Source organism: Protopterus annectens, chromosome 5.part0 (assembly GCF_019279795.1).
Source record: "Protopterus annectens isolate FY-2018-M chromosome 5.part0, PAN1.0, whole genome shotgun sequence".
Classification (NCBI taxonomy): Eukaryota; Metazoa; Chordata; order Ceratodontiformes; family Protopteridae; genus Protopterus; species Protopterus annectens.
The window spans coordinates 1865689036-1865715996 of record NC_056735.1 but is presented as its reverse complement, the minus strand read 5'-3'; the positions used below and the strand labels follow the sequence as shown (position 1 = coordinate 1865715996).

The 26961-nt window shown below is 37.9% G+C and overlaps 1 protein-coding gene across 3 annotated transcripts in view; it reads left to right on the top strand.

The window, feature by feature from the left end:
- MTRF1 (mitochondrial translation release factor 1) overlaps positions 1-26961 on the top strand; it is a 793430-nt gene that overhangs the window by 568263 nt on the left and 198206 nt on the right. For all 3 annotated transcript variants that reach the window (XM_044071697.1, XM_044071698.1, XM_044071696.1), the window contains one exon: positions 15447-15564. In XM_044071697.1, coding sequence (XP_043927632.1) covers positions 15447-15564 — 118 coding nt within the window. The remainder of the gene's footprint in view (positions 1-15446; positions 15565-26961) is intronic.

Below are 26961 nucleotides of genomic sequence, written 5' to 3'. Positions count from 1 at the left end.
GTAGAGCGTATAAAACATTGCGGGATAACTATGAGAATCAATCAATCAGAGGAGGTTAGAAAGGATGGGGAAAATAGACTGGATAAGCAATTCACAAAGAAACTATGGGGGATATATGTTTGCCTCCCAAATATGCAGCAAAATGTAGAAGATTTAGGATTTTCACTTGAAGTGTTCACTATTTTTATACCCCAAGTAGACTCCAGAGAATTTTTCATCAGGTAGACAGCAAATGTTGGAGGTGTGATGGGGAAGAAAGAGGTAATTGGGAACATATTTTCTAGGAGTGTAATGAGTTGGCTGACTTGAAAGATTCCCTACAGACAACTCTGTCAGGGAAACTGGGTGAGCAAACTAGGGAAATGATTTTTCTAAGCTGTGATACAGAACAAGAATTGTCTAGACATAATAAGGCCTTGCTGAGTCTAATTATGGTGGCTGCCAAAAAAGCAATTACTAGAAAATGGAAATCGATGTCTAAACCCACTGTACTAGAAGTAGTGAATATAGTAACAGAAATTAAACAACTGGAGTTTGGATCTTTAGAAAATGGTTGGAGCAAACTGCATAAGAACAAATGGGAATTGTGGGAACAATATATACAGGGGAGAAATGAGGTTTAAAAGAAGGCAGGATTTGACTGACAGTGATTGGGTAGATTATAAGTAATGTATAATGTCTGCAACTAAAATGATGTCAGTATGGTTTAGATTATAAATTGCTTGCAAGTAAGATTATCTCAGTATGGTTTGTTTTGATTTATATAAATGTACGATTGCCTATACCATAATTGATAATCTAATAAAGATGTTTCTTGCTTAAAAAAAGAATCTGTGGCAAAGACTCACAGTCAGCAGTAGATTTTAAATACCGGCCTTGTAAACTTACAAAGTTGCTACTATAACTGGTTTTCTGTTAGCAAGCATTTTCTGAAGGGTATAAAGTCTGACACTCACATCTGACATTATTTAGTGACCACAATTTACAACACTTTACCAAAAAACACAGATTTTATGAGGCAAAAACCACATATATGAGGATAACCTTATTTGAGGACTTTGCCCTCTGCACACATGTGCATCCCCATACACACGAGACCACCTTCACTTGTATGAGTAAACATCTCAGATATCTGCTTTTGATAAAAAGGTTTGGTAAATTCAAAAATAATGGCCCAGAAATGCACTTCAGGCTGCTGCTGATGGAACCATACAGCACTATCCATTGCAACACCCCTGTGCCCTTCAAACTTCATAGTTCAAGAGTCAGTGTCAAGGACTCAAAATTAGGAACAGATTTTAAATATTTGTGTTGTATATCTAGAAAATTACTAATATAACAAGCTTTGCATTAACAAGCATTTTCTGAAGGAAACTCAAATGGTTATTACTACTTAGTGACTGCAATCCACAGCAATTTGCCAGAAAGTCACAAATTTTACAAGGAGCAGACCTATATACATCTCAACTTCTTTGCTCAAAGGTTCTGGGCATAGCCAAAATAATGGGGAAACAAAGGCCCAAAAAGGGACATTTCTTAAACAATGTTTTTTAGGTATTTTTTAACTAGGTAAACCCACTCAACAAGATACCCTTTATAGGGGCAACCCAGGACCACTCTTATACCTTAAGCAAGTGGAGGTGGAAAAATTCAAACTCTTTTCTTATGACTACAAGAAGCAGTTCATTTACAGCTCAGAGCATTAAATGCCAGACAACTCTAATTCACTTTAAAAGTTAACAGAACAGTTGTTGCATTGACATACATTTTCTGGAATGTCTGAGGTTGGCAAAGAGCATGAGAGAATCAGCAGAGAACCTATGTAGGAGATTAGAGACATGACAAATCAGTAAGCACAGGAGAGTAGTATTGCTGGAATTGAATTCATCCTCAAGTCTTGGTGAGTACCTTCACGAGATGGACCCTGTTTTTCACAAAATCTCACCAAGACGACAGCGGGGTCTGAATGGAGAGATGATAAATCAGCAAGCAAAGGAGAGTAGTATTGCTGGAATTTAATTCATCCTCAAGTTTTGGTGAGTACCTTCATGAGATGGACCCTGTTTTTCACAAAATCTCACCAAGATGACAACGGAGTCTGAATGGAGAGATGATAAATCAGCAAGCAAAGGAGAATAATATTGCTGGACTGAATTCATCCTAAAGTCTTGGTGAGTACCTTCACAAGGGGGACCCTGTTTTCACAAAATCTCAGCAAGATGACACTGGGATCCAAATGGAGAGATGATAAATCAGCAAGCAAAGGAGAGTAGTATTGCTGGAATTTAATTCATCCTCAAGTTTTGGTGAGTACCTTCATGAGATGGACCCTGTTTTTCACAAAATCTCACCAAGACGACACTGATATGTATAGACTTTATTTTATATAGCATACATCAAAGGCAGAAGTAGGTTAAAAATAAAAAAAAGATAGCTGGGTGCACAAGACCCAGGATAAATTAGTTCCCAATTATTTTTGGGCACCTTAGTGTACCTGAAGCCAGTTTTGGGATTTGTATTCAAGTTCCCAATTCTGGTAGACACCCTGATGCCAGGACTGGAAAATGGCAATGTAGTATCCTCAAGACACAGAAACATTCCTACAATAGGATGCCCCTCTGTTGTAGATGGAAGTAGTCCACAAAAAATCACAAAAACTGATAGGCCAAAAAAAGAGCCATAAAGACAATAGAGTGGACTGTTGAGGACAAGAAAGAAATTATGCATTGTTACTTTAATGTAAGAAGCCCAAAATGTCCAGACAGAAGGTATACAAAAAGACTGAGAGAGAAGTTAGAGGAAAGAAAAATACTTGCACAAGAAAAACTATCAGAAGCTTCAAATAAAAATGTTTGTGTTCATTAGTACAACAGATTTATGAAAAACGTATGGATGGAGAAACTTTGGGCCATTTGGAAAAAAGAAGCGACTGAGGAAGTGTAAAAATATAAAGAACAAAATCTAGAGATTTTTGAAAGGAATAAAAATGAAATATGCACATGAGAAAGAAAGAAAGATCTGATATGGTGCAATATTTATGCAAAGGAGAAAGCCAAATTAATTAATACAAAAAAGCATCCCCAAAGGTAATTTGGAGAGAAATACAGGCAAAAGCATCCAGATATGGAAAATTTCACAATACAAAAAATAAGATCACAAAGGGGAGTCAAAGTTTAACACAAGTTATATCACAGCATGATGAAATGATTCCTTCAAGTAAGGAGAAATGGAAAGAGCAGGAGACATCTGAAGAAGAAATGTGGACAAGGGGGAAAAAAGAGATTTAATATGGTGCAATATTTATGCAAAGGAAATAAAATTAATCAATACAAAAAGAGCAGTACCAAAAATATTTGAAGAAAAATACAGGCAAAGGCATCCAGATATGGAAAATCTTACATTACAAAAAATAAGAAAACAAAGAGGAAAAGAAGAATAGTAATGGAGAAGCTAAAGAACTAGAAACTTGTGATTATGGATTACCTGCAAAGTGAAGGATTTAGTTTAGGAAGTCTAATTCTGATAACATCACAGCAGGATAGAGCAATGGATCCCAAGTTAAGGAGAAACCAGTGGAGCTGGAAACATCTGATTAGTTACCATATGAAGATACTTTGGAGCCTTCCACAGGAAACCAGTTCAGCTGGAGTTGTACAGCAAGGGAAGGAACAGAAAACTGTGGCAACTTTGATGCAGTCAACATTGTAGAGTGATAGGCCACTGAGTTCCCATATGAAAGAGGAAATATGACACAGGATGAAACTAAAGAGAATGTGGCACAGGAAGTTCCTCTGGAACTTTCTGCAGAATGCCCTCAGGAAATAGAGAACAAAGAATCTGCCCTCAGTTTAGAAGAAAATGATCTAAGAGAGGAATTGTTTGATTTAATATAGATGGACAGACATATTAAGATCAATGAAAGAAATAGACCATAGAAAATTAATAAAACCCAAACAGAAGTTTGATAAGACAAATGAACACAGTAATTAGGACTGTTCATAGAATATATTACTGTGCAGCTAAAGTAATAACAGATGAAGTCTTACCGCAAAAACACAGGGCAGTAAGGGAAAGCAAGGGGAGAAATCGAATACTATTATGGAAGTATCTTATAGACAAAACTGTAAAGCATTTAAGATAATAAATGTCACTGTTAGAAGGGTATAGAAAAGGAACAGATCAACAAAAATACTTAGATAGACGGGATAAAAGCAATGTGCAGTATCAGAGCAGATCAGGCTCTATCATGCACTATCACAAATAATAAACTAAAAATATCAGCACAGGCAGAAAAAAATAGAAGATATGCAGATAAATATAAAGGAAAAGTACAAAATAAGCAATTTTTGATGACCCAAAAAAGTTTTACAAAGAGGTGGGAAATGAGGCAAAAGGAATTGCAACACTACCAAAAAAGAAGAAATAGAAACATTTTGGATAAATATATATGAAGATCCTGTGGAACATAACAAAGATGCTAAATGGATAGAAAAAGAAAGAATAAGACATTCAAATGTTCAGGATATGAAACGGAAAAAGTCATGGCCAGAGAGATTGAAACAAAGTTAAGAAAAGCTCATAATTGGAAAACCCTAGGTCCAGATGCAGTACCTAACTTCTGGCTAAAAGTATTAGCATCATTACATGAAGATTTAGCCATGAGTAAGAATTATTTATATGTGTACCCTAAACAGACACCAACCTGGTTAACAGCAGGAAAAATAATAGTCCTACTTAAGAGTGAACCTGCAAGCTATCCTAAAAATTATAGACCGATAACTTGCCTTCTGACGACATATAAACTATACAGTGGAATTGATGCCGACAGAGTTTATAGTCATTTAGAAGGAAACTCAGTCATGGCAATAGAACAAGAGGGTAACAAAAGAGTCATATTGAACAAAGGATTACTTGTTGTTAAACAAAGTCATAATGGAGAACTGTAAAAAGGGAAAGAATCTGTTCATGGCAGAGATAGACTACAAAAAAAAAACATTTGATAGTATTCCACATCCATGGATAAAAGAGTGCTTAAAAATGTATAAGATGCACCCTACAGTGATCAATTACATTACAGCGACCATGAAACAGTGGCAAACCACTTTGAAGTTAAGCCATGATAAAGGATAAATTATTATTCCAGGGAGAAAAATTCAAAGGGGAATATTCCAGGGTGAGACTCTGTTACCGCTGCATTTTTGTCTTGTCCTTAACCCGTTAAGATGTCTACTTAACAGTCATGGCTTCAATTTGGCTCCCAGAAAACAACAAAGTGTAAGGACTTCTTTTTGTGGATGATTTAAAACTGTATAGTTCATTAGATGAGGAACTGAAAGCACAACTGCAAGTTGTCAAAACTTTTTCAGATGATGTAGGAGTGTCACTTGGTCTTGATAAATGTGCAGAAGCAACCCTTAACGCAGGACTGCTGCAGCACCAAGAAAACATTGGTTTGGGACTGGAATATGATATAAAAGAACTTGAGCAAGAGGGAGTGTATAAATATTTATGAGGTGATGAAGGATCAACAATAAAACAGAAACAAATGCAAATAAAACTTGGTAAGGAATATTTTATAAGACTAAAATTAATACTGCAAACAGCATTGACATCCAAGAATAAAGTCCAAGCTATAAATCAATTTACTGTCCCTGTCCTAACTTACAGTTTTGGAGTGATTGACTGACCCCAAAAGCTGTTGGATAGTCTGGGCAGAAAAACAAGAAGGATGCTTCATGTTCGTCAAATGATTTATAAAAATTGGTGTATATCAAGACTTTATATTTCCTATTCTGAAGTAGGTATGAGCATCCTCAAAATTGATTACATGTATAGATCTGCAGTCATGGGACTGTATACATATCTGCTGACCTCACAAGACCCAAGCATAGTGAAAGTTTTAAAATGTGACGAGAATAAGTCTAAGTTGACTTCCCTGCTTAGTTTAGGAGAAGCATATCGGTGTCAAGCGGGAATGGAAATCAAACCAGAAGTAGATAAAAATCAGGTAGCAATTGAATGTGCCAAAAACAAAAGAAAGAATATAAGGTGAAAGATCACGTGAGAAGGCAAGAAATGTGAAAAATGCATAAATACAGTTGCAAGTATAGAAAACTCTTGGAACAACCTTATGTTGATCAGGATTGAACACAGGAATGGTTAAGGAGAGGTGAATTTAAACCAAAAGATGAAAGGTTAATATTGGTGGCCCAAGATAGTGGACTACGCACACAATAGTTTACAAAGAAATAGGCAAATGTGGGTTTTGTAAATTCTGGAAACAGTTGCTCATTTTGCTTCTAGTTGTGGTATACTAATGGCAGAAGGACTATATACTGAAAGGCGTAACAATGTGGCAAGACTGTTGCACTGAGGATTGTGCACACATTATAATACTGAAGTAGCTGAAAAACACTGGAAATGTGAGCCACAAAGCATTACAGAAAATGAAGTTTATATCACATATGATCACCCATTACCAACAGTTCAAAAATAGATATGAGAAAACCAGATGTAGTAGTCCATGAAAAGAAGGCAAAAGTAGCATTGATAATTGAAATTGCTACACCTGGTGACTACGGTGTCTTACATAAACAGAGACACAAAGTCATAAAATACCTGGATTTGCAGGCAGAAATGAGGGCAGTGTGGAAGAATTATTCCCAGACAGTTCCAACAGTTGTAGGAGCAATGGGTCTTATAATAAAGAATTTATAGTCATACTTAGATATGTTACCAATACATGTAATAGCATATGAATTGAAGAAGGAGTCATTACTGGGCACATGGCAGGTGCTGCGGAACAGCACTTTGGCTGACATCAAAGATTGAAATAATACTAATTTCTTGAACTTTAATCATATTTTGACTTAGGAATGGGGTCCATTCCCATCATGGTATTAGAAACCCAAAAGACTTGGAGAAATTAGAGAGATTTTATAGGAATGAGAGCTATATTAACAGGTTCTCTAAGTAGCTCATGCATGGGATAGACTGCCAAGTTATATTAAATAAAGCAATCGCTAGTTTAGATATCTTAAGAACAACTCGGACAGTTGTTATGAAAATAATTATTTTGATATATTGGCAGGCTAGTAATGCAGTATTATCCTTGATTGAAATGTTTGTATGTATGTCTGTATACAAGAACTAGGAAACTGTAATGACTGCCATTGTCAACTAACTGTATTGTGATTTACCAGAAGTTTTTTTTTTTTTTTCCTTATTTGTTCATTGAGTAAGGCCACTGACATATTGTTTCTTTTAAGAGGTGACCCAGGTGAACTGACTGATTGAGTCACACAGTAGATAAATGAAGGTAGAAAGAATCAAACTTTGTACCTTGAGAACAGGAAGTAGCTCATTAACAACTGAACAACTTAGTTCTCTGTGCTAACTGCCTGATAATGAATGATAGGGCATAGATATGAGACAAAATCATAGATATTCTGCAAAATCTGAGACAGATAACAGAGTACTCAATTTCATGTAAAATTTTAACAGAAAATTTTTTTTTCATCCACTTGCATTCTCTAAACAGTAAGAACTATGAACCTCTAATGAATGGCATTATGGACGAACTGCAGTCGTCAGTGATTTACCAGTAAATAATGATTTACTGAATGAAATTGTAATGGCTGGCATTATTGATCGATGTTAATCCTAAATGATTTACCTGAAAAATTAAATGGGTCTGATCTCCTGATTTTAAGGCAAGTGACTTGTTCCGAGGTCTGATGGTAATGCACAGGGTTTGAAGTCCTGATCTGATTTTGATGTGAGCAGCTTAGTCTGACTTCTCTTTCTGTCTCACCCGTGCACGAGCATGTACACACACACACACACACACACACACACACACACACACAGTGTGTGAGGTAAAACACATGGCAACAGAAACACATTGCAAGCCAGTGAAAGAGAACACTTACAACTGCCTCAGCTATCTCATCCACTGGTAGGAAAATAAAACACTTGCAGCCAGCAGTGGCTTTCATATCTGCTGGGGGTGGTGGAGTGGGGTTATTGTTTAATATTTACTGTTCCATGGACTGGAACACTCACTGAGGAACACATTATCACAACTGTGGCACATGCCCTTGTATTTACAGTGTAGCACTTTCCATACCTACAACTTCCTGAAATTAAAATTAACTTTCAGAAATTAAACCAAAGTGCACAGTTAGTAAGAAATAATTTATTAAAACTTGTGGAAGGCTTTACTCACAAGCAGTCGTGGTAATTGCTCATAAACAGTATATCTTACATTAGAAGCTGTACTCAAAAATAAGCCATGGCTTTAATTTGAGAAAGAACTTTTTTGTAGCTTCTATTATGAATAACTTCTGACTGAATATATATGGAATCTAGAAATTGTTCATAGAAGTGAGATACCTATTGAAGTTGTATTTCATAGAGTCGGCAAGAATTAACCAATAAACCATTGTTACCATCAAGAGACAATAACTGGTTGTCTTCAACAGTATTTTGGAAGAAAAGTTGCAGATTTATATTGTAAATGTTCATATAAACATGTATAACAATTTCACCAGCACTCTGCAGAGCAGTGCCATTAATAGCTACAGTATAACTGCTATCTGACAAAGATTGCCCATTTTCATTTAGATGGGTATGATAATTTTCTGGACATTGTCTTTGCCTTTTGATTGTAAGATCATCATCATCTTCATCATCATCTTCATCATTTTTTGCCTATACCCAGACCTCCCCCCACATACCAACTGTGCCAGACTTCCCCATCTTTACTTAAAAATTTACAGGAGAATAATCACGGAACAAGAATGTTTTTCACTCTTTTAGAAATGTGTATTAAGCTAAGTTAATTGTTAAACTGCATTTCCATATACGTTTGATACTGTCATTTTTATATTTAACAAGCCATAACTTAATTATAATATTCTGAGCTCATATATTTCAAGTGCTCCATTTATAGGATACCACCTTGCTAACTATAGTACTGTCATTCTTATTTTTTGTTGTAAATTGCAATTCCTTTGTGAAAATAACTGAGTTGTTACAGTGTAGCAGTTTCTTCATTAACTGATAAGACAGTTGTCATTTTTCAGATTTCTAAGAATCCGGTCAGAACATTTTTTATTTAATCTAAAAGGAGATTTTAATTTAACTGTAGAAAACCTTTATAGTTAAGCATAAACATTTCTGCGCTACTTTCATAAAAAAGAGGTGTGAAAAGTGCATGTTGTGTATCAGGGAAAAGTATTTAATGTATGCTTTGATGTTGTCCTTTTCATTCATTCCTCAACTGATGGGTTTGGATCCGTGACTCTGATATGACTTGACTGCTTCTACCAGATCATCGGATCCAAAACTCTCGAGCTCATCCCTTTTCCTGTAATGCCCTGCCAACCTAACATACCTCTTGCTTGCCACCATTGTTGCCTCTCAGCCCCAAATTTCTATAGAAAGCATTCTGGTTGAAGACCACAGTTATCCTTATTGCCCTCTTTTGGCCTCTTTAGGTCTGGTTCTCCTTCCTCTGACCTCAGCTTCTACATCAGCCCTTTTTTACTGGATCCAGCTCCAGAACTCCTGTCTCACCTGACAGGGATAACTCATCTGGATTTAACAGGTCTCAAACTGACTGCATGGTTTCTCCAATTCCATTGATTGATAGACAGCATGGGCTTTCCTCCCTGGTCCGTCATTCATATCTTGTTATCTCAAAAAGCTTCTACTAGAAAGATTTACAAAAATTTAATGGAAGAGATTTGTTTTCTGGGCCCTTAGCAAGGACCTGGATCCATTTTCAGCACCTGTGCCATCTGTCCTTGAATTTTTGGCTTCAGTTTTCAATGAAGGTGCTAGATTTTCAACTAGTAAAGTGCAGTTTGATGCCATTTCTGATTTCCACCTGGACAAAAATAACTCTACCTTAGCTTCTTCTAAACTATGTAAAGACTTTCTCAAAGAAGTCTTTTTACTTAGACCCTCGTTAAAGAATCTTACTCCTCCTTGGGATTTATCTATTTTGCTTCAGACCCTAACCCAGATTCCCTTTGAATCATCAGCCAGAGCAGATCTAAATTTTTTGTCTCGGAAAACCATTTTTCTGATCATTATCACATCAGTTAGACAGGCCGCTGTGGTGCAGCGTTTAGCGTTGTTGCCTCACAGCAAGAGTTTCTCCGGTTCAATTCTCGGCTGGAGCGCCTTCTGTGTGGAGTCTGTATGTCCTTCCTGTGGTCAAGTGACATTTAAAGACATGCAGGTAGATGTGTTTGTGAATGGGTCTGCCTTCTTTGAAGGTTGGACGTCAGGCTGGCACCTCGGCACCATAAAAATCCATGGCCAGTTAGCGGACCGGAGTTCCGCTGTGGCGACCCCTAACCCAGAAAAGCCGAAAGACATTAGTATCACATCAGTTAGACAAGTATCTGAACTCTAGGGTCTGTCTTGTAAACCTCCTTAACCTGGTTTTCTGCGAAGACAGGGTGCCTTTGCAGACCAACCTGTCTTTTCTGCCTAAGATAAATTCTGAGTCCAACATAAACCAGGTCATTAATCTACCAGTTATCTTTCCAAATGTTTCAAATAAGGGAGAGTATATGCTGCATCTATTGGTTGTACATAGACAATGTCACTTTTATCTCCATAGAACTAAAGACTTTGGGAAAACTGACCAGTTGTTTGTTTCCTTCTCTCCTAACAGATTGGGCAGACCAATTTCCAAAGTTACATCTGCCAAATGGTTAACTGAATGCATCTCCTTTGTTTATGGTAAAAAAGGTTTATTCCTGCCCAAACCTCCTAGAGCTCACTCCACAAAGTCTGTGGCAGTCTCTTCAGCTTTTTGGTCAGACGCTTCCTTAAATGACACTTGTGCAGATGCAGCTTGGATTAATTCTCACACTTTTATTGCTTATTACAAATTAGATTTAATTTCCAGGAACAGAGTGGCCTTTGGCTCTGCAGTACTCAGGAATATCCTTCCATGAGGGCCGCTCAAGGTTTCAGTAGCTCTGGACTCTGTTCTATCAGTTGAGGAATGAATAAAAAAGACAACATCAGATGAAAAAGTTATGTACTCACCATAAAGTTCCATCTCTGTTGTCGATTTCCATTTTTTCTCACCTTTCTCACCCACTTACCCCTATCCTTTGCCTCTGAAAAGATGAGAGTTTTTACAGGGACTTTTGTTCCTTGTTTGAGCTCCAGCTTACTTTTTCCTTTCTGGCTTCGTTAAATTATATATAAGGACAGCAAAGTCAGTCTGAGGTATGTTAGGTTGGTGGGGCCTTATGGGTAAAGGGAGGAGCTTGAAAGTTTTGAATCCAGAGATCTGGTAGAAGCAGTTGAGTCAGATCCGAGTCTCCGATCCAAACCCATCAGTTAAGGAAGAATGAAATGGACAACACAGATGGAAGGTTATGGTGAGTATATAACTTTTTTTATTTTACCAAAGTTACGAGCTTATGCTGAATTTGACAAAAAACTGTTCAGCCCTTTCAAGTCTCTTCACACTCTTATGACCATCTCATTTTTTTTTTTTTTTTTTTTTATGCCCTTTTCTTTGTCACACCCCAAAGCTGGCATGCAGTGACCTTAGTACATATGTGTGTCCATGGGTGACTAATAAATATGCTTCCCTATGCTTATAATAGACCTGAAGCCTGCTGTGCCTGTACTGCAAGGTGTAACCATGGTGGAGAATTTCTTCCATCCTCATGGGATAGGCAAGCAGGAAAATGTCACTCATTCCCATCCTTATATGACTTTTCATGGATGAGGTCCATTGATTAAACCTGGTATTCCTGCATTGCATTCAGGACTCTATTCTTCTGTGCCAGTGAGTGGTTCACAGCATATAATTTTATGATGAACCTTTAACAAGGCTGCTTAGTACAGTCCATGTGGAAACCAAAAAATTGAGATTTTCTTCACAGGTCCCCTCGGCTCAGTAGTGGATATTAAGTTAAACTATATTACATAAGTAAATATTTAAATTGCAAGATTTGTTTTAAATTACTCGCAAGTAACACTTCAATAAAGTCAGAAAAATTTCTTAAAAATATCTTCAGCTTTTTTAAACTTGCAGGGAATTTGCTGGCTGTGTTGATGTAAAGAGCTGTAGGGCAGTGGCACACAAGGTAAACAGAATACGCACCTGGCTGTCTGTAAGTATATCCTCAGAACTTTTAAGAGCATCTCACTGGAACAGGCTTTTAGATAAGTGTGACCCAGTCCAAGCAGAGCTTTATGCATTCATATGTTTATTCTGATGGAGCTGCACCATATGATTGATAGCCAGTACATAATTTGCAAAACAGGAGTAACATGTTCTGATCAGCATTTTCCTGTTATAAGAGTTGAATAATTCTCCACCAGCTGCCACTGGTGCACATCCCATACAGAAAGCCTTACATAAAGGTCATTACAGTAATCCTAATACATTGCAGTCAAGTCATGCCTCATACCAAGGTGCGTGCTGCTAAATCTCCACTTAGAGGCAAATAGGTAATCCACAATAGGTTTTGGGAAGCTAAAAGAAGTAGATTTTACTGTATCACTAAACTCTCTAGACAAGGTTAAGTTTCTTTTAAAACCACTCTCACACTTTGGCTTATTCAACAGTTTTGTGTTGCTGTCCCAGCCATCAAAGTTACAAGAGCAAACTGTCAAGATAAGAGAGAGTAAAAGCATTACAAGTGCCTTTGTGTTTCTTGGATTCAGTGTCAAACTGCTGACTAGTCAGTTATTTAGAAAAGAACATTATTTTTGCAAAGTTTTTTTTTTATTTGTTTGCTTGTTGTTTTGTAGAGATCATGTTGAACTTTTGAATGCTCTTTTGCTAAGCTGCAGAATATTGACTCCAAGTACCAGAAAAGAAAAGCCTGAATAGGATAAGATGAATCCTAACTGAAGAAGGCACCTTTATTACTGCTGCTACATTTTCATAGTGATAGTGTTAAAGTGTAGATGGAGGACGTTGACATAACTATAAGCTATAGGTGTCAATACTCATCTTGTCCTGTTTGTTTTTTTCATTCTTCCTACAAGCACTTTGTATTTAGAATTCTGTGCTTGGTTTCTTTGTAATGGAGAGGATGCATATCTACTACACCACCGGTTTAGTCGCTCTTTGATAATCACTCCTTCCAGTGTACACTGTGTTCAGCACCTAAATGCATGGTGGTTTCATTAATGTACAGGTTCTCACAAGCTGGAGTGTTTAAGGAGGAACCCACTTACTGAATTATCCAATTTGATTCCTCTAGCGATGTTTTATATTCTTTTTGCACTTCCATGCCCAAATGGATAAATTAGGCCCCTTAGTGGTTCACCTCTTTACAGCAATCCTCTTTGTCACTTAACTGTATCGCTACCTCCTATGCACTTGTACTCTGTCAGCTGTGAGTGCAGTTGGACATGAAGGGTTGTTATGTTTGTGAGTGCAAGCAAATTCCATCTAATGCCAATATCATTCATACCCTGTCTAATTCTGAGAGCATTTCTCCTTAATGGTTGTTCATGTTGCTTGCTTGTATATATAGGTAAGCTGGAGAAGCTGTCAGTCTGACTGCCTGTTGATTTTGTGCTGTCAGCTTGCTGTCCCTTTTGTGTGCACAGTTGAGAAATGTAGTTCCAGATTCCTTGCCATTTTCTTCCATGTACCCGTGTCCTGTTTATCTCACTACAACCCAGGCTTTATCAACTTCGATCATAAGCAGTATAATCAACCCCCCCCACTCCTTTGCCAGTACACTAGCTACTCAATTTGTAATTGCGGCAGTTGGGCTGTTATCTTGTTTGTTGATAGTGTTTTATATAGGTCCCCAATATGACATTTTTGTTAGGGATACTAATGCAGTAATGATATGAAAAATATGCACACAACTGTGTGTCTTCTTATTACAACTGCAAATGACAGTCATTTTTTTCTTCATATGATCTTCTCATGGCACGATTTCCACTAAGTGCGGTGACATGCTATTTCATGTCTCAATCTAGAAATAGAGAATTGAAGAGATCACCATTGCCTGGTTGTTTCTGGCCTAGCCTAACATACAGTTAACGTTGGTCAGTCCTGATTATTGGCTGCATATAGCAGGATTAATGAGCTGACCTTGTCTCTGTACTAAGTGGAGTGAACTGCCAGTATTCTTTGCCTTGGCAGTGTTTGCTTCTTGCACTTCTTAAGTATTCTAGTCTTTAAGATTATTCTGTTGAATTTCATGGAGTTACTTGAGAGCCACAAACATTTCTGTAATTCCACCGTAAACTTCCTCAACTTGTTTAATTTATACTTAATAAGGTTTTCTAAATGTTGCTGCGGTGGTGGTGCTGCGGTAGCATTGTTGCCTCACAGTAAGACATTGTCCCATTCGATTCTCAGCTAGAGCGTCTTCTGTGTGGAGACATGCGTGAATGGGCGTACCTTCGTTGAAGGTTGTGCGTCAGAGCCGGCAACTCGGCACGTAAAAATCTACTGCCAATCATTAGTGGACCGGAGTTCCGCTGTGGCGATCCCTAACCGGGAAAAAGCCGAAAGACACAACAACAAGGTTTTCTAAATGTTCTTCTATTAATTTTAGATGCAGACTGTTATTTGCCATCTTTTGAACTTTGCCCAGCACGTCCTATATCTTTGTGGAGCTGGGTTTTCAGAATAGCCCTGATACTTTAGATGGGCACATGTCAAGGCATGATAATTTCTTCTTTTCATTGTTAGAACATTTTGCTGTATATAGTATCCTGTTATCTTTTTTGTAACTTATTTATTGCTTTCAGACTTCACTTCCCTGTTGTTAAGGCCATCTGCAACTGTTAGTCACACATTTTCTATGTTTTTATACCATATTTTATACACATTTACTCTTCTTTTTGTTTCCCAGATGAATTAATTTTACATTTTCACTCTGATAAACTTGCCATACAGTTCCTTCAGTCTTATTTCCTTCTTTCATTTCTTTCTGTCTTTATCTATTTGACGTTTGTTAATCAAGTTAGTGGGCTGGTACAAAATCCTTTTCAGCCACTACCTAGGGTATAAAACACAACAGAACACATACGTGCATAATTTACAAGAACATTTTGGCCCTTCTCAAGGTGTCCGTTAACACAAAACAAAACATAGGTTTTAACATGTAAATGGTGTATATGTAGATCATTTAAGAGATATAAAGAACACTGCACACATTGCATGTAGGCGGAAACAATTTAATTAATAAAGAAAAGACTAAGTCCTTTCACATCTGTTCTACTTCATTGTGACTATTATATCTGATATTTCCATACTATTGTTACACATTGTAGCTGGTTTTGTTTTAAAGTGAGTGCTTATCATGAAACATTCAGTTTAAATGCTGATTATGTTTTTCATTATCACTTTAAGCTCTTTATGAAATGTTATAATGTTGCATAATGTACAAAGCTGAGTACAAACCAACTTTCTTTTTTGATTCCAGGTAGATATTCAGTTAGATCCCAAGGATTTACGGGTTGATACCTTTAGGGCCAAAGGAGCAGGTGGCCAGCATGTTAACACAACTGATAGTGCAGTCAGGATTGTACACCTTCCAACTGGTAAGTTTATTTTCATTGAACCATTTATTTTCTTATAAAGAACCATACAGTTTTTTCTGCATTACCCCTTTCAAAAACAGTATTCTGTGGCATTTTTATCTGTACATAACAAAAAGAGGCTGTCTGTATATAAATATTCAGTTTCTAACCTCAGCATTTCCCTTCCCATATAAACTACTTTTTGTGCAGCATATTCTTGTCATGCATCATGTTTTGATTGAGTTACACACCATGACAAGGGGTGTGTAAGGTCTTACCTTTCTCCTTGTATGGGGTGTTATTTGGAGACAGGGTGCTTCCCAAATAACCAAACTTGAAGTGCCCCAACCATAGGTAAAAATATGAATTACTAGTGACCATGACACCATGTCTTGCTGTTAATCGATAGCATTACTTTCAAAAGAATCAACTTGTATTTTTAAAATATCGCCATTTTATACTGTATCCTTAGTTGATATTCTGTCTATCTGCATTTATGTAAGTCGTTGGGATTGGGTTTATGATATGCTGTACATTCACATGTTTGTGTGCATGGCTATGAGTTCCCCAGTACATTCATCTAATGTAATTGTTGTCAGTGTAAGCTTGACATCAGAAAGAAGAAACAAGAGACTTTTTAATATGATGGTGGTGTGTTTTCATTGAAAGTTAAAGAACATACATTAATAAAATACAGAAGTTAATATTTCAGCAGTTATTTGTTAGGAAATCACATATTTTGCTTAGTTTCCATCTCTGCTCTGTTGCAAAATGCTCATGCTAATCTGAAAATTGGTGTCCTATTGGGTCAGTTTCCTCTGCAGTTCAGAACTTTTGCTATGTTTGGAACCAAGGATGCCATCCGATACATGTGCAGTCTTAACATTTGAAAGCTGCATAAGTATACAAAAAAGCTGTGCCATATTGTGGTTCTGACACTTGTAGCTTTCATTATGACTTGTGATCCTTTGTATCATATGATTTTCTTTTATTCCATTTTTGTTCTGCTGTAATCACTGGATTTTTGTGTTACCTTGTGAGTGTGCACATGTGTAACAGTTTGCTTCACATAGAGAAACTGTATATGCAGATGGACTAAGACTTGTAATAGACCTTCTCACAGTTATAAGTACAGTCAGTACTGCAGTTGTGTAATGTAGTGGATGAAATTGAAGAGATGTTTGTGTTGCATTAAGTTGGTGGTGCCATATGCCAGAGCTGAGCAACCATCATGCATCACTGTTGCTTTCTGTGGAGCAGCTGTTGTGAGCAGTGTATAAATTATATCAACTACTTGTAGATTCATAGATTCATAAAAAGCTTATGGCTAAAAGGCCATACATAAATGTAACCAGAACACCCCTTGGTATTGAGAGTATATTAGTTACTCTTGGTAAGATGATTATTTCCACATACCTCCGGTATGAATTTAAAGTCTACCATCCAATTACTAAATCTAATTTTGAAAGACAATCGAGTGTTACTTTGTTTAACATCTAGAGGGTGATTATTCCAAAAGTAGAAAATGCAGTGGGTACTGAATCTGTCACTCCAGCAGATTTTGTTGAACTTGCAGTAGAGGTTGAGATCTTTGGCATGAGTATTAGACAAACCATTTGTTCTGCAAAAGTAGAGGAAGATAAAAAAAGGGTAAAGGTCTAACAGCAATCACTCCTCAGGAGTGTATACAAGATGGAGTAGAGTGATGGGATTTATAGTCTTTTGTGGTAGCTTAGATTATGTAGTTCAGAAATCTTCCTGGTCATAAACCTTTAGGGTCTTTCAAGTTGATTAAGATTCTTTGTGTGGTACATTCTGAATTATTTTTTTATTCAAAGATAAATCTAATAAGGATAGAGTATAGAGGGACTAAGATTGTATGGGACCTTTTTTTGGGAGGGGTTTAAAGGAGGGGTGCTGGGTGGTCAGATTTTATTATGTAGGTAGTGACATTAGTGGACGTACAAGAAGTGGCGAAGTTGGTAAGGACAAAGTCAAAAAGATTACCACTCCTAACGGGGAAGGCAACAGTTTGATCAAATGAATTAGATCTGATAAAACTGAAGGCTTCGAGTGCATTTGCTGCTGATTATATAGATATTTTAGTTTATAGTAGGATATTTAAAGTCATCCATGATAAATGTATTTGGTTTCATGAAGATCCTTTCAATTTAACTTACACAGGTAATAGAAGGGGGGGGGGGGCGCTGTAGCTGGCAGTGATATTGCAGACAGTTTTATTGAATGCTGCCTGGATCTGTGCAAGCTCCAGTATGGTACCATGCATGTTTTGTCACAAAATAGTTAGTTCCTTGTTAAATAAATCACACCCCACAGCTCCCTGTAGACCTGCATTCAATCGCAGGCACTGAACCTTTCCTAAGAGGGAGTGCTATCTTCACACTGGAATGTAGCTGTGCGCTATCAAAAAGGCACTATGAAGGCAGCAAAGACTTTGGCCAGGAAGCAAAAGCCATGAGATGAGAGGTGCAGGCCATCTCCAAAAAGCAAGATTGTCCATTAGCCACTTCATCCCAGGCAAATACATGCTGGTTTCTATTGGAATGATAGTAGTTATGTAGCCAGTTACTGCAGTTAGTTATTTTCTCTTCAAATTTAGGCATAATTTTTGGTGGGTGTAGAGTACTGCTCAGCATTAATGACTATTCTACCATGGAGATCTTGGAGGAGAAGAGCTCAGTAATGCCTCTCTGCATGTCCTCCAAGATGGTGTACCTAAGCTTCTTAACCTCCACGTGGGTTACCACAACATCATACTCATATTTAGGACAGAAAGGAGTCCTAGGGGCCCTTATTACACCCCTAATCCATTACCAGAGAGAGACAACTTACTGTAATCTTCTCTTTGTCCAGTCTGTTGCGTACAATGTAATTGTGCCCAATTGCGGAATGACTGATAGCAATGACACTTATGTCACTGTGCAGACATATGGGACCTTAGACGTATGCACTGGAGTAGATGTGAATAGAGATATGTTTGAGTCCCTGGCTGAGTGAGATTTGCTGCATGGGGGCCTAGGAAGCCCAGGCAGAGATTTTTTTAACAATTTCAGTATATGTTGGTAGGATGTTATGCTGTTTGCTGATACTGGTTGTTGTTGAGAGACAAAACTTCAAATTAAGTATTTACATTACACAATTATGAAATCAGAGAGGTTCAGAAGTAGAGACTTATCATTAAGAAAAACACAGTTGCTACACTGCCTCTGAACTCCTAGAGCTAGCAGAATTCCAAGGGAAAAGGTATAAACAAGCTGTAGGTCCATGATTATAGATGCAGTATTGGTTTCATTGGAGGAATTAAGAGTGGGAAACAGAAGTGCCTCAGTTGTTGGCTACTACCTGGCTTCTGTTAGTGCTGGCCTCACCCTAGCTCTGTGCAGCTAGGAGTGATGTCCTTCTGCCCCTTCTCTCCTCAGGAGCAAAACAGTTGTACTGATCCCAAACTGGCTGCTGAGAAGAAGATTGCAGACTCTCTAGTGAAGAGTAGTTTTATAGCAGATGTTGCAGAGGTTCATAGTAACTGTTAATTTTTATACACATGCTCTGCTTATGCTAATAGTTTTCCCATGATAGACATGCTGAGTAAAGCTTTCAGATGTGTTCAAACACTAAAGAGCACTGACCTGCATAATAGTCCACAATTTAAACTGAAGAAATTCACATTGCAACAGTAACTAAATTAACCTAGGAATTCATACGCAGTGGTCAGAAATGGCTAAGAATCATCATCTTTCTACTCCTCCTGTCATAAAGAGAAAATAGTAGCACTAATCCTAAGATGACTTCTGAGAAACAGTTTGCAGGCTGTCTGGCTAGGAATCAATATCAGTCTATTTGTTCTCGCTTGCAGAAGTCAGGAACATCCAGCATGGTCAGCCCATTTTACTTTTTTCCTGCTCGGTTAGCCTATATCTGCATGGAAATGTTACATTATAAAGTAAATACCCTCAAACCACACAGATGGCTGTCTGAATGATGGTCCCTCCCAGTCAACTCTTGCTCTGGTGATGGAGAACAAATGGGACAAATGGCTGAGAGCATGCCGATGATTGTCAGACAGCAGGGAAAAATAGTGCAAAAGAAATACTTAATTTTGATTATTTTCTTCATGGTTGCAAATTTCTGCTAAGGTCTAGGTCTATGCTCTTTTTCCTTTTACAATACAATGTCAGGTTTCAAATAATTCTCCAGGGAAAGATTCTGAAATTGTTTTATGAATTATATATAGTAGTAATATGCTACTTTGGTTGTTGTGTCATATGTGGGGCACTTAACTATCTAATGAGTCATCAAGTTTGGGTGGTGTTTGCATCCTGGGCTTCACCTATAATGATTTACTTCTTGGCTGGTTTGCATTTCATTTTGAATTTGCTTCATGCTCAACTTCACAACCTTTTACTTTTTTGTGTACTTCATTTCTGCATTGCCCCTTGAGGTTGTCATTTGGCAACAGAGAGTGTTGATGATTACTTTGTTTGTGTCCTTTTGTTTAAAGACATGGTATATTTCTATCTTGATATTTTAGCAAGGAATCCAAACCTACTGGAAACAGATTGGCAACCCTGTTTTCTACATAAGTTTGTGTCTACTTTGTAATCTGCCAGCTTGAACATAATGGACAAACCTGTGGGCTCATACCTATCCCTGATAAAACAGCTGAAGTGGAATTTAAAGAAGACTTTGGCATCTCAACATTAAACAATATTTAATGCTAGAAAGGAGTCTGACAATGGACCGACTTTGATGGTGTATGATGTAGTGCCATGGACTAATCCTGGTGGCCATCACGCACATGCAGGTCTCTCCATCTGTCATTTGTACCTCAATAGGTTCATAGGTGTGTACTAGGCTAATTGCCCTGGAGCCTCTACAAGCCTAGCCCATAGAAGTGCCCTGGCATCATGCCGCCCGACGTTAGTTCACAGTGCCTTTATCAAGTAGACCCAATGGAGTGATCCCCGGGGTGAACTTTCTATTTCCCATCCACTCATCCAGATTTCCCTTGAAGAGGGCCAAAGAGGTGCTCTGCTTGACGTGTATGGGAAGTCTATTCCAGAGCATGGGCAGTCTCTGGGTTGTGAACCTGTCATTCCAGCATGTTCTGTTGATAGTGGTAATGAGGTTGTGGTCTCTGGAGTGTGTGTGGTGTGGAGGGATTGGGATTTCTTTAGATGTGGCATTTCTAACTGAGCTGGGTCAGACATGGCTTTGTAAGTCAAACAGAGTTTGCCTCGTAGTAGACGATATGAGACAGAGAGTAGCTGGAGTTTTTTGAGTCTGCCCATGCAGGGCATGTGTTTAATGCCTAGAATCCTCTTTGTGAGGTACTTTTGTGGCCTCTCCAGCTGTTGCAAGCGTCTAGTAAGGTACATGCCAAATGGGGCATTATACTCGATAACTGATCGAATGAGGGAGGAGTAGAGAGAAATGATTACGTCTTTCTTCCTGGATGCAAAACCCTTGGTAATGAGATGAGCCACACAGAAGGACTTTCTGATCACAGTGGCAATGTGTTGGTCAAAGGAGAGGTTACTATCAACCTGTGTCCCCAGATCTCCTATTATGCCTTCAATGTTCAGTCGGTCCCCATTGATGTGGTAATTAGCAGGAACTAAGTTTTTCCCTAAGGGGATGACAACACATTTTTTAGCATTAAGCTTAAGGCCATGGTTTCGACACCAGTCATTGGTCTCAGTGAGGCCTTTCTGGGAGATGTTTACATCACTTGGGGAGTTAATAATGGCTCCCAGCTTGCAATTTGTCTGCAAACTTGGTTAGCCAAAGTCCCTCTGTGTTAGCCTGGACTTCTGAGAAGTAGATGCCAAATAGGAGAGGACCCAGGACCAAACCCTGTGGGACTGCACTTGTGACTGGTCGGCAGTCTGACCTGGACTCTGCTACTTTCACACTGTGGGTTCTGTCTGTGAGCCAGTTTGCAACTCACCTAGTGATGTAGGGGTTGATGCCTAGTTTGGTGAGTTTATCTATAATTCCTGAGTGGAGAATGGTTTCAAAGGCCTTGGCCAGATCAAGGTAGGCTGTATGATCTGCCTTGCCCTCATTCACAATCTGGGGACTGTCTCAAAGACGTCGAACAGGTTGAGCAGGCATGATCTACCTTTCACAAAGCCAAATTGCTTGGGATCTAGAGTTTGGAGATTCTCTATATCCTTGTTAATTAGGTCCATGATGATGCGCTCCATAACCTTACATATCAGACTTGTCAGGCTAATGAGTCAATAATTCCCAGGGTCTGTAGTTGCTCCCCCTTTATGGAGAAGGATGACTGTAGCAGTGTGCCATTCGGTAGGTACAAAGCCTGAGGTGAGGCTGTGATTGAACAGGGCACTCAGATATGTTGCCAGTTCATTTTGTAGTTCATGCAGAACACAGCCAGGGATATTTTTGGGTCCCATGGAAGTTGTGTTCTTGGCCTTGGGCAATGCAGCTTTAACCTGTGCTGCAGTAATGCTGGGAGTCTGACATTCTTCTGGTATTATAATTGATTTTTTTTGGGGGGGGGAGGGGTACTGTTGGCACTGAATCTGTTGGTTAGTATGTTGGCAGTATCTGTTGGCTCAGTATAGGAGGTACCATTGTGCAGTAACTCAGAGCAAATCTGGGTATTGCCGTGGAGATTCTTGATACAGCTATAGAAGGCTTTGTGGTTGTTTTTAGTATCTGCTGCAATTCTGCCTTCATAGCTGGCTTTAGAGGTTTTGATAAGGGATTTCACCTTTTTGTTGAGGCTAATAAGGGAGTTTTTCCAGTCTTGGGACTTCACCTTTTTCTGCAACAGTTTCTTCCATCTGTTGTAGAGTTTATTAATGGCAAGGGACCACCAGATTGGCTTATTTCTTTGGAGGAGAGCGTCTTGGTTCTGTTTACATATTAAGCACTATTTTATACTTTTTTTTTTAATTTCTTTAGTTAATAAATGGTAAGGTATGGTTTTGTTTTAGTAATGTACTATGATTGTTAAACTTGCAAATATAGTGCTAAAGTAAAACATATATTGTTAAGTAAAATCATATATACATAATTGTGCATATACATAAGTAGCCAAAATTTGTGTCCTTTGCATTTTGTTTTTACTTGGGAAGACTGAAATTTGAAAGGTTACCTTATACATTACTTTTCCTCTGAGAGAATTCTGTTTCCAAGTTTTTATTTGAAAGGTTACCTTATACATTACTTTTCCTCTGAGAGAATTCTGGTTTCCAAGTTTTTTACATAATCAGAGTAAAACAGAGTCACTGAGTTGTGATATAGCTAATTTGCACAGAAATTAGCCTTTCACTGTGTGACTGGGCAAAATTAAATTAATGCCCCACCTTATACCATCTTAGCATAATGAGCAGAATAAGGAAAAAAAGTATTTTGGCTGAGCCTGATCCATGTCATAAAGGGATAAAGCCATGACTGTGACCTAGATAACTGTGGATTGGTTATTAACCTTTGTACCAGAGGAGGAGCTGTTTGGGGAGGGGGGAGTGTCAGCTGATGCCATCATACCATTTTGGGGGGGGGGAGGGTAGGTCACCTGGCTGTAATGCTGGCACCAACTGGTATTACATTACTATAGCATATGCCTTAATGGTTCAGGATCTGCTTTTAGATCTGCCAACCAGCAGCTATGCAGTAGCCTTGTCCATGGGTGGTGATGGGTGTTCTGGATCGCACTCATGCCCAGAGGAAGAGAGGATGATATAACAAAATCTTACAAATGTGGGAACATGTCAGTTGCAAGAGAGGAGCTTACAGTGTAGTAAAAAATGTTTTTTCTTGGATATCTGTGCTAAACTCTTCCCCTAGGAGAGGAACGAACAAGTTGACAGAGCTTCTTTAGAAAAAAAAAGACAAAAAATATATATCTTTTAGGTAAAATGTCTATTGGGAATAAAATAACAGTAGACAAGAGAATGAGGGGCTAGTGTCATCTCTGAATTAATCATCACTTAGTGCTGGATCCTTATTGCTAAATAGGTCATTCTATGGGCTACCCCCATTGACATCGCTTACTCTGGAGAGTGGGTCAGCCCAGCTTTTTACAGGGCACACTGGCAGATATTGGGTTGGAAGGGGCAGTCAGAGCTGATGGTATTATGGTAGTTGGGATGTCTTCTGCTGACTGCCCTATGATTATTCAGTGCAGATTTTAAAGAATGTGCAGATTTTTCTCTTGCAAGTTGCTATGTTAAAAAAAAAAAATCACAGGTGGTGTCTTGAAGAGTGGTAGAATTTGCTGTAGCATAGGCTGATATGTAAGAAAAAAGTAGACATCTGTAGCAGTATGAATAGTACATTTCAGGAGAAATAAAAGAAGGTACTTGAATCAGGGTTCATGTGCTTGAATTATATCAGTAGGAAGAGGTGGACAGACTGGAATTTGGGAGGTGACTATATGAAGTTTTGTTTTGTTTTGGGAATATGATTTTTTTCAATGAGATTTATGAAGGAGATTTATAAAGCAGAGTAAAGGAAATCATTTGTTTATGTATTTAAAAATGTTACTTCTGAAGATTAGATTAATCTTTTGAAAGCATTACAGATATGACTCTTAACTGTCCAGCAATCTGCAGAATGTCCAGATTTTTTGCCTCATTTTGGGGGGGGGGGGGTTGAGTCTCTCAAAATTTGTGATTTTCTGGCAAGTCATTTAGGACTGAATCATTAAATAATGACAGTCATTTGAGTTTTAGACTTCATATCCTTCAGAACATGCATGCTAATGCAAAACCTATTATTCTTACAACTTTCTAAGAACAATATTTAAAATCTTTCCTAATTTTGGATCAGTGTCCCCCTGTTAATTTGGCTGTGTCCAGAATTCTTGTGCTAAGAGATTGAGAGGTATGATTAGAGATTTGTGCTGCCTGAAAGAAATAAAAACAGCAGTTGTACTTAATAAAATGTAAAGGTTTCAGTTAGCTTGACACATTTTTAAAAACCTTTATTGAATAATCATTTGTAACATTGGCAAACTTACATTTATATAAAAGAAAACAAAGTATAATAACATGTTTACGGTTACAAACATTATATATGACATACCTTCTTCTGTACAATATAATCAGTCCAACATTTCATAAGTAAGTCAATTACTACCTTCCTTTAAACCTCATTCCTCCTCCAAAACATTTTTCTGCATATATTGCTCCCACAATTTCCATACTTTTCCATGTAATTTGATCCTACCCTTTTCTAAAGATCCCATTTCCAGTTCTTTTATCTTTGTTACAATATTCACTACTTCAAATACTGTTGGTTTAGACTTTGATTTCCATTTTCTAGCAATTGCCTTTTGGCAGCCAGCAGAATTAAACTTAGCAAAACATTAGTATGCCTAAGCAATTCAGATCCTGTGTCCCAGCTCAAAAAAAGAATTTCCTTAGTTGCACCCATTTGCTCACCCAGTATTTCTGACAGAATACTCTGTAAGGAATTTTTAAAGTCTGTCAACTCATTATACTCTCAGAACACGTTCCCACTTACTGCTTTATTCTCCATCACACCTCCAACATTTGCCATGTACCTGATAAAAAATTTGTAGCAGTCTGATTGGGGTATAAAAATAACTATGAAAATACTTCCAAACAAAAATCCTGTCTCCTAGACTTACATATTTGGGAGCCATACGTATGTCATCCCAGTGTTTTTGTGAATTGCTTATCTAGTCTCTCTTCCCAATCTTTTCTAACCTGCACTGATTGATTCCTATAGTTATTGTGCAATATTTTATATGCCCTACTAATTATCCCCTTTTTAACAGCAGCTTCTGTTCTAGCTCCAACTAAAAACTCTACCAGTGCAGGTCTTTCACTTAGAATTTCCCTATTGCTTTATGTTTGTCTATACTCTGATATCAATCCCCAATAGGGATTGGGAAGGCAGTCTCTAGCTTGCAGTCCAAATGTTTTCTTGGCCTGTTTCCATTCTGTTACTTTTCCCTGTCTTATTATTTGCTCCTAATACATTGGTTCCTTTGCCAGTTTCCTCCAGTAAATTCCAGCTCCCCTCTTGCCTATTCTTTATACCCCTAATTGGAGTCATCCGTATTGGCAGAATCTGTATTCTTCATTCCTGTGTTGGCTTAGTTCTTAGAATACTTTCTGCTACCTTATGAATATAATATTCTGTATGGTTGTTATTCTCCTTAATGATCTGCTTTTCAAATCCCACTCTGTCCTTATTTCTTGAATCACCCCCATTCATAGTCATCCCTTAGTCTAAGACATTTTTGCTGCAATACTGTAAAACTCTGAAGAGTAGAAAAGAGAACTTGTTTAACAACAAAATAAATGGGTTTAGTTTACTGAAAGTGGTATTTCTTTTGCAAGTGGTGTAGCTTCAGCAACATTTAAGAAATAATATAATGGTGTTCCTGCATGTTGATACAGTATAACCTGATTCTCAGATTACACCTCATTTATTTTTACAGTGTCATGAGATTGTTTTCCATGATGTTAACAGACAGTGAGAACACTGTTACTTCTATATGAGTTATCAGCCTCTCAGGGTGTTTCTCTTTTCCCAACAGTTGCACAACCATGAAGTTGGAAGAGATAACCCTACACAGAAGGTGTAGTCAGGCTTGTGATAAGTTGACTAGTTGTGCTAGAATAGTTGGTTTGCTTATGAGTTACAATTTGGGTTTTGAGGGGAACCAGATCTGAGATATAATGTCCCATACATTACCCAGTCTCTTGATGAAGGGGTAGAAAATTCATGAAGAGCAACTGCATTATTTGTTGCTACAGGCAGAGTAGCATACATGCAGGATAATTCAGCATTATTGAGACGGCCCCATCTGCATCATAATGGGAGTGGCAACACAACCTTGAAACCTCTTCTTAAGACACAGCATTTACGACTATGGCTTTAGCACTAATATTATGGAATACATGCTGTATGGGGATATTTATGAGATAAAGCTTGTATAAATCAACCTGAGGTATATTTATACTTTTAGAATAGAATCTTGAACCACAACTTCTTAACTCATGAATTTTGGACAAAGCTGAGTCAGATTGGAAAAGCAATTTACAAGGAACAATGAGAGGATATTTGTATGGCTCCCAAGTATGCAGCAAAGTCTAAAAGGTTTAAGATTTTTGCTTGGAAGTGTTTGCATAAGTATTTTTATATCTCAGACAGACATCAAATATGTTTTCCCCAGGTAGATAGCAAATGTTGGAGGTGTGATGGGGAAGAAAGAGGTAAATGGGAACGTGTTTGGGACTGTAATCAGTTGGCATATTTTAAAAATTCCTTAGTGTACTTTGTCAGAAATATTGGGGCAGCAAACTAAGGAAATGGTTATTTTGAGCTGGGACACAGGATCCGAATTGCCTAGATATGGTAAGGCCTTATTAAGTTTAATTCTAATAGCTG